General features: G+C 42.3%; 1 protein-coding gene across 1 annotated transcript; it reads left to right on the forward strand.

Annotated features, from left to right (window-relative positions):
• Positions 1–464: 464 nt before the first annotated feature.
• nr1d2b (nuclear receptor subfamily 1, group D, member 2b) lies at positions 465–7,925 on the forward strand. Its single transcript, XM_069681016.1, has 8 exons — positions 465–908; positions 3,267–3,497; positions 3,594–3,682; positions 4,431–4,575; positions 4,851–5,536; positions 5,670–5,855; positions 5,961–6,171; positions 6,385–7,925. The coding sequence occupies exons 1-8, from the start codon at positions 890–892 to the stop codon at positions 6,579–6,581; spliced, it is 1,764 nt and encodes a 587-aa protein (XP_069537117.1). The 5' UTR covers positions 465–889; the 3' UTR covers positions 6,582–7,925.
• Positions 7,926–9,143: the final 1,218 nt, after the last annotated feature.

Raw genomic sequence — 9,143 nt, forward strand, 5'->3', positions numbered from 1 at the left:
TGGGTACAGTATAAAGATTACAAATTGTTTTAGAAAGTGGAATGGAGATGGAGACTTATATCAGTGTGACTTTGACTGAAAGACTTTGAAGTGCATAAAAAAAGTTTACTGCCAATAAAATACATCAAACAAATCAAATGAAACTTTAACTCTAGTTTAAAAGTACCTGCCGCTTTTCCCGTCCACATTTCTTTGAAAAAAACGCACGAGTAAAACTTTGCATCCAAACCTGTCTTTTAACTAAACTTTCATTATGCTACAATATGTTGCAGCGCTCTTGTCTTATTTGGACACGGGATGTGCTTGCCAACTGTCTTTGTTCACTTTGATTGGTGAAAGTATGTCAGTGGGTTACATTGACACCAGTGCAGGGCTGCAGGGTAGGAGGAGCCGATGAACTGGGTCACATGGTTGCACACTGCTCGCTCCTTGAAACAGACACTGCAAAACCAGTCCACCGAACCACTGGAGCTGCGCCTTCATCGCCGCCGTTTTCTTCTTTCTTGTAACGGAATAAGGTGTATTTCTCGATTTATCTCGGTTACACTGACAACTGACGAGTTGTGATTTTGTTGCGCACCAGATTCGAGGACGAAAATCTGCATATTTTCGGCGTCGGCGAAACCAATTTCTGAAAACTTCGGTTTGATGCGAGATTGTTTCTTTCTGTTTGATTAAATATTTGCTAGTTCGCGTTTCAAGGACCACCGACTTAAGTTTATACGGTTTTAACCGGGTTTAGGTGTCGATAATTTAAATGTTGTAGCTCAACAGCCAGTTTCGCTACCACTATCAATCAGCGACTTTGCAGTTGCTGATCACTAAAACAGAAAAACGGCTTCAGCACTGAGGTAGCAGAGGAGGAGGAAAACCCCCAAAATCATAGGACATGGAGTCGACCAAAGCTGGTAAGTGTGCTTTAACCTTAATTCAGTTGTTGCTTGTTTCAATGGGCTTAATGCTGCTGTTCACTTTCTGCCATTAGACTCAATGAACAGCCTTTTGTGAATGCAGCACAATGTTGGCATTTTATCTTTAAAGGTCTTTGCATTACGAACAGATTCCAATGTGGAAGTTTGAAGCGTGTACTGGTGTGTTAATTAAACTGGGTTAGGAGGACCAGTGGGCTGTTGTTATTACCCAAGTAGATTGGCTCGAGAAGCACTGCAGTCGTCTCCTCTCACATGGACCCAACAGCTAGCCATGTGCACCTGTGTTTACGCTCCTCGTGCGTCGCCGCTGATTGGCCGAGCAGCGCCGTGACGCAGTCATTGCATAATTCCGCCCATCGAGATGGTGTGGGGTCTGGCCACGGGTACACGTGAGGCCTCTCAAAGCAGCCTGCTGTGACCCAGTTTTCCCGGGGAAAGAACATGCTTGGTCCATGTGGGGGTGGGCTGAAAACACGTCGAAAGTTATGCATTCAGGCCCCGTGGGATACAAAGTTTCTTTGTATTAAATGTGGTTTTATTCAAGAGTATTTGCTGAAAAGTATCAACTATCTATAAGTATTTCTACTAATTGTCCATGAAGGTATATATAATCTGAATTGAATAATCTGGTTTGATGTAGACGTTTATTAAGTGACTAATAATATAATTGTAGTCACATATAAAATGGGTTGTGTAGTAAAACATATGGTTTTGGAAAAAGTAAAATGAATGCATTTTTGTACATATTTACATATTTGCATATCACTTGACGAATACTTGTTACATAATCAATGACCGAACCCAAAATGGCTTTGTTTTTCAGTTGAACTAGCCCAACAGGTTCAACATTTCCCATGGTGCTTGAATGCATCACTTTTCACTGTAGTCAGTTCCGTTTGATTGAAGAAATCATACTATACCACGTTAATAACTTAATCCTGAACATACTCTTGGCAGTTATGACTTTAACTGTACAGTAAATTATGTAATATACTCAGCAGTTTTAATACATGGCAAATTTGGAGGTAAACGTCTCGTTAATCATATTTCAATTTGACGTGTCAGTACGCCCTGTGGTATTTTGACAATCACTGCATTCTGGAAAATTTGTTTAAATTACGATTTTGTGTTTTGTCTTGCTTAACCTAGAGACTACTTTATGTTTGTAATGACAACCCATTTTCTTGCATTTGGTGGGTTTCTTTTTTGGTTTTTTTTTACAGACATGCATATTTATGAGAAAATGTGTCACTAAATGTGGTTTAAGTTGGTTTTAAGTATATCTTTTCTTCAATCTACATTAATGCAAGAACCACTTTTTTAGTAAAGGTACATTTTTGTAAAAAATAAGACTAAACATAAGATAGGAAATGTTTTCTTGAGATGAAATATATAAGTTACATCATTATTTGCTCTCTCAGTTGTAATGAAATCGACTGGCTTCAAATGTAATTTTGGCACTAGATGTATCTGTTAAGGGGCCAGTATGTGTGAATGGCTGCAGGGAGGGGCCAGACTGCCTACGACACACACCCTGTGAAGCTGACATTATGTAATGCCTGTTACCTAATCATTGAGAATGGCAGGGAAGAAATCAGGTCAGCCTATGTTGAGGGGGAAAATGTGTCTCAGAGGCAGCAGCAGCCTGTCTGCTCGATTCCTACTGGCTGTGGAGGCTGTTGTTGTATAATGATCTGCCCTCTTTATGTTAAGCTTGTTGATTCTACAGTAAAACAGCCCGGAGCTGCTGATGGTTACAGCCATATCATTTATTTGCAGGGAGAGGAAGTAGCAGGGAGTTGTCATGGGCAAAGATTGCAAAACAGACTAAGAGAGCAGAAGCGCCACCTACAGAAACTTTAACAATATGTTCAGGAACTTAAATAACTGATTAAAAAAAGTGCTAAATACCATAGCAGCGAAAATAATGTAGTTTAATGACAACATAAATGTGATTTTGTTGGTTCTTGTTGCAACTGTAAAAAATAAAGAAATGAAATATTAAGCTGATTTAGAAAAAAATTAATATACTTTTCTTGTCTACAAATTCTGTATGATAATTTAACATACACGTTCAAATATATCATAATAATAATAATAGTAATTATTATTATATTATATTATAATGATATAATAAAGGCTCAGTTGGCAGTTTTTTAAATGAATGTTACTTAAAAAAAGAAGGAGAAATATAAAAAAAATAAAAAACATGACCTTTTAATGGGGGAAAAAAATGAAATGTATCTAAAACGGTTACGAGTCATTGACACAGATCTTTCAAGGAACAAACCTCTCATCATGGCCTGTTTTCTCTCTCTGCCCCTTGTCCACTAGGAGGCGTAATAGCCTACATCAGCTCATCCAGCTCTGGTTCTGGCCCGGAGTCATGCCACAGCGACTCCTCCAACAGCAGCTACCAGTCGTCCTCGCCGTCACACGGCTCCTCACCTAGCCGCCCCCAGCTGGGTCAGCCGGCTGACCCCGCACCCCCCGCCGGTGGCAAAAACCTTCCAGGGACTCAGAAGAGCGGACGCTCCTCCTCCACAACAAAATGTGGCATCACAAGTAAGTTGGTCACATTCCTTTCAGTTTTGAAAAGCTAACTAAGTGTTCAGAAAGAAGTAAAGGCAGTTAATGAGGGAATATTTTTGTGTCAACCAGAAATCAACGGCCTGGTGCTGCTGTGTAAAGTGTGTGGCGACGTGGCGTCTGGTTTCCACTACGGCGTCCATGCCTGCGAGGGATGCAAGGTGAGAATAGCTCCCCCTTCAGACTCACACAATTACTTGCAAACATACATACCTTTATTACCAACATCAGACTATCAAGCTACACCTCAAATGGACCCCTGCTTATGCTTGTTTTAATAGAAGCAGAAATAAAATAGGAAATTTACTTTGATGCTTTTTCCAATAATATTATTTCAAATGGGGTTATATTTTATTTATAAGATAATCCTAAAATGCTGTCAGTATTTGATCATTTCAAAAAATCATGTCAATTTTACAAAATCAAGTTAAGAAAATTCTCCTGAGAGGTTGGGATATTAATTAATGATGATGTAAAGCATGAGCTCCAAAATGTCCCCTGATTGTTTGGCGGTCCCCTGTTTGTGAGTGTGTAGCCACATCGAGGTCCACTGTTTGATAGATAGACAGGTACACACACACTCGCACCACACTGAGTTAGAATCATATTCATTGTAACACGATGATGGCTGCTGCAGTGACTTTGGGCGTTAGTTGAAGTGGGTCACCGCCAGCCGAGCCATCTGTACAGCCAAAGCAGAGCCTCAGCGAAACTAGTTCAGTCCCCCCATGTTAATATTAGCTCCCTCTTATACCGCACGCTGCTGTGTGGCCCAATTAACTGCAGGGAGCAGTGCACACAGTATGCCTTCAGAGGAGGAACACACATATTTGAGACATTAGTTACTACTAAGTCAAAAAAGCAAATGTTTGAGCGTTTTTTTGAACACTGTGGTTTTTGATCACGCAGGGCTTCTTCAGGAGGAGCATCCAGCAAAACATTCAGTATAAGAAGTGCCTTAAGAACGAGAGCTGCCCAATCATGAGGATCAACAGGAACCGCTGCCAGCAGTGCCGCTTCAAGAAATGCCTGATGGTTGGGATGTCCAGAGATTGTGAGTATCTGAAGTTACTACATGCTGATTAGGTCATGCTCACTGACTCTGTCTCTTAAAGGGGAATTCTTGCTCTAAAGCAATCATTCGGGGCAAATACAACCAATGAAACTTAAATGTTAAAGTGATAAGATATCTAGAATAAGAATCTGAGCTTGTTAGTGGCACATTTTGCCTAAAAGATAATGCTGCAGCCATTACAGCCTGTTTTCACAGCACAGAGGAAAAACAGCTTGTAACTAAAAACTAAAGGTGATTTTCTCCTCTCTGCTTAGCCGTGCGTTTTGGCCGGATCCCCAAGCGGGAGAAACAGCGCATGCTGCTGGAGATGCAGAGTGCCATGAACAACATGATGAACAACAACCAGCTCAACAGCAGCCAAACTCTACCTAATGACCAACCGATGATGTCCAGCGCCACAGAACCTACCTCAGAGGACGCTGGAACAGGACCCTCCTGTTCTCCATCCAGCCAATCAGACACCAGCTCTGACCCAGAACCCTCTGTCGCCATGGACACCAGCACTAGCTCTGCCTCGCCCAGCTCATCAGACAGCGGGGAGGAGGAGGTGATCGGCTCAGTGACCAGGGCCCATCAGGAGACCTTCATGTACAACCAGGAGCAGAGCAGCATGACTATGGAGGCCCCGCCCCCCTCGGGCCCCCTGAACAATGGATCGGCCCAAAACACAAGCAACAATCGCTCAGAGGAGCTGCAGGACTCCTGGAAGAACCACCACAACAACATGGTCACCATGTCAGCACAGGAGCCCCCCTCCAGCCTGGGCCCGAGGCGTCAGGAGGACAACACCAACCACTGTCCCTTCAGACTGTCCAGGACCGCAGCCACCAGCCACTGTCCAGCTTACACACATGGAGCCTTCAGAGCTCCGTCCACTGAGGGCCCTGCCAATGGAGCCTTCACCGGGCCCCACTGGAGAGGAGGCAACAGGATGTACCTGGTAAGATAGACACAAAGCCAAGTCAACACTATGGAATAATATGCAGCTCTTGACATGACAGGGATGTAGAGTCATATAAATCAGCATTACAACATGGTCATTGACTGACGTTGCTATATTTCTCTGCCCTCAGCTTTGTCCGATGAACACCTCAGCTCAGGTGGACCCTCAGAAGTCTGGTCACGAGGTGTGGGAGGAGTTTTCCCACAGCTTCACCCCCGCTGTCAGGGAGGTGGTGGAGTTTGCCAAGAAGATCCCGGGCTTCAGAGACCTGTCCCAGCCGGACCAGGTCAGCCTGCTGAAGGCTGGCACCTTTGAGGTACCCCTTATTTTCATAACTCATCTGTAACAGGAAGCTGATGTTGTAATGGCGAGTTAAAACTGTTGTACCAAGACTGACAGAGCGCTGTTTTTTGTCCTGCAGGTATTGGTTGTTCGCTTTGCCTCTCTCTTTGACTTGAAGGACCGCACCGTCACCTTTCTGGGTGGGAAGAAGTACAGCGTGGACACTCTGCGGGCCATGGGAGCTGGGGACCTCCTCAACTCCATGTTAGACTTTAGTGAGAAGCTCCTCAACCTGGGTCTCAGCGAGGAGGAGATGAGCCTCTTCACTGCCGTTGTCCTGGTCTCTGCAGGTGAGTTTGAAAGTGAGCTTTTCACGCTCATTGGCTCAGGCTGTAATGGCTGCAACGTAATGCATCCACTCAGCTTGTTTTTCCCACTGACAGTCTCAGATTGTTATTCCAAGTGTCTGACATCATTACAAAAAGAATCGTTATCCTGTTTTTCAATTTACAATCACCATTCTTCTATTATCTCTGATGCTAACAGTCTGTCTTGTCTTCCAGATCGTTCCGGCATTGAGAACGTGAACTCTGTGGAGGCTCTGCAGGAGACGCTGATCCGCGCCCTGCGCAGCCTCATCACCAAGAACCACCCCAACGAGTCGGCCATCTTCACCAAGCTGCTGCTCAAGCTGCCTGACCTGCGCTCGCTCAACAACATGCACTCTGAGCAGCTGCTCGCCTTCAAGGTCCATTCCTGAAGTCTCCTGTAGTACTTGACACGACACAAACTGTAACAGCTCTGCGACCGGACCCGGAGGCCTCACCTCCCATCCCAACCAAACCTGCACCTCTCCACTTCTCCCATGATGCTTTGAAAGCTCTGACATTTAAAGTGGGAGGAGGACCATAAGATGTTATTGTACTGTACTGTAGGGCGACACCGCCTGTGTGATGGTAATGCGTACATACAGACACACTGATTGATGTATATGTTTCTTGTGTTTGTGTGTAGCATACTGTTTGTTTGCAAGTGTACAAAGGTTAGAAGCACTTTTCTGTATAGTGTAGACTGGTATTTTTGCATTCATAGTGCAATATGTGATTGCTTTTTTGATTTGAGCTGTATAGCGAAGAGTCGAGTGTGTACTTCTGAGAGGCACACATGAATATGAATAGGTGCTGATGTGATAAGGGGCACGTTAAAACTTAAAGACCCCTGGACACTGAATGACTGACAAGGAAGAATTGTCTTTTAAAAAAAACAATGAAAGCAGACGACAATGAGAGGGACGTGGACACAAAGTCTGTCCATCAGAGAAATCGGAGAATGTTTGATTTGAATGAACTGGGGAAGCAGAAGACGTCGCTGTCTTTATTTCAGGCTTTTCATGCTTTTTTTTTTACATGCTTTGCTGTGTTTTTGTCATTTGCGGGTCATTTTTCTAAATTATTTGGGCATTGTGACAAATCAAATATATCAGTGTCTCTATTGCTTGCTGATTTCTACACCTTGGAAATGGAGAAGCACTGAACCGATAAAATGAAACTTGTTTGAACATCATCCCGAGAAACATTTTCCCTTACTTTCCTCCAGAGAGAAAACAAAAAGTACATCTGAGACCCGAGCGTCTGCTGTCCTGTGTTGGTGTTGAGTTTCCCGCCGGCTCAGACGCACGATGAACGTCTCGCCGTCACCAGCAGCTCCCTCTTTGCTTGAATAAAAGTCCTCTCTGTTTGACAAACTGTACAGACTTTAGCTGAGTGTAGATGAACTGAATAGGTAGGACTATTCCACAGAAGAATATGATTGTAATGTCACTGAAGTGATTGTAACTCAAAGTGGAGGCGACAGCTGAGCTGCTGGTGTTCAGATATTTTTCGCGATGCCATCTTTTTGTTCCCTGTCGGTGAATTCAGAATGTCTGGCCTTTTAATATCCAGAGCTTCTGTCGTTGTGTTAACATTGTTGACATGTGGTTCTGTTCTCCTCTGTGAAAGGATTGCAGTATGCATAGATTTCTAAATGAATATAGTATACATACTATCATACATACGTAATTGTATAGATGAATATATCTATATAAATAAATTTTATAAATGCACTTCATGGTGTCATGTGGTTTTTGGATTTGTCTGGCTTTCATTTAGTTACGCTGATTTTTTCATGTGATGTTAACTGAACTATAATAAAAATATATGTTATGTTGAAAATCTTGGTGGTCTCATACACCACACTCTATAAACAAATCTTAATTATTGGTTTGTGTAAGCGGTTTACTTTAACTCTTCTTAAATCAAACTTTCTGAGACCGCATGCCAAGAAGTCAGGACACCAAACAGCGCTCAAACTACACCTGTTACAATATGAAGATAGATTAATATTTGATAAATATAATAAAGTATTATATTTTAGTCTTATAATTGTGCTGCTGGCCTATTCTGGGTTTGTTTAATACCTTTTTATTTAGCTCTAACTATCCAGAATTTCGGTTAAAGTGCAGAAGCTGCAGATGAAGTGGATTAAAAATGTTTAAAAAAACAGTGGGAGTCATTTGTCGGTCCCTTGATAGAACATTTTCATTAGATTTCAATATAATTAAGTGGAAGTGTAGGCCATGGATGTGGTGGTGTTTGTATGGATACAACAGCGCCACCATATGGCCACTTACTAACACTTTAATTAAACAGTATGTTTACAGTGTGTATGTTCTGCTGTATGTGCAGTTAGTGTGTAACAAACCAGGAAATGATGTAATAAAAAGTGATGTAATAAAGCCACTGCTAATTTATCTCAGAAAGCTAAATGTCTTTTTGACTTTATTACTTAAATTAACAAAAACAGAGGAGCCTAACCCAGCTGTCATTGGGCGAGAGGTGGGTTACACCTGGACACCAATGAACCTAACGAGCATGTCTTTGGACTGTTTGAAGCCGGAGTACCCGGAGGGAACCCACGCATGCACAGGGAGAACATGGAAACTGCAAAGGCCACCTTGAGAGAATGAGGCATTAAAATATGGACATGTGATTTATTACAATCTTCAAAATTGTGTCAAGTTCTTCCAATATCATTTCTGTCCATTACTGTTTTGTTATATTTTCAAGAATTAGGTGTATTTAGAAGTTATGGAGTTAAACTGGGGAACACGAAAGAAATCCTAAATAAAAAGAATAATCTGCACATCTTTTTGAACAACTGATAATAAGATACAGAGCTCTGAAACTTCATAACGAGATTTATAAAGAAGTCAGTTTGTATCTAAACTTGTGAGGAGTCAGAGCTCAGCACTGTGACGGTGGTAGTTTCTTTATCCCATCAG

Source organism: Semicossyphus pulcher, unplaced genomic scaffold (genome assembly GCF_022749685.1).
Source record: "Semicossyphus pulcher isolate SPU_LCO1_2020_fin unplaced genomic scaffold, fSemPul1.0.p SCAF_5, whole genome shotgun sequence".
Taxonomy (NCBI): domain Eukaryota; kingdom Metazoa; phylum Chordata; class Actinopteri; order Labriformes; family Labridae; genus Semicossyphus; species Semicossyphus pulcher.

Bases quoted from the DNA above. Each gene is read 5' to 3' on its own strand.
- nr1d2b (XM_069681016.1), top strand. The intron at 5,856-5,960 runs GTACCCCTTATT...TTTGTCCTGCAG, and splicing joins TGAAGGCTGGCACCTTTGAG to GTATTGGTTGTTCGCTTTGC. The intron at 6,172-6,384 runs GTGAGTTTGAAA...CTTGTCTTCCAG, and splicing joins CGTTGTCCTGGTCTCTGCAG to ATCGTTCCGGCATTGAGAAC.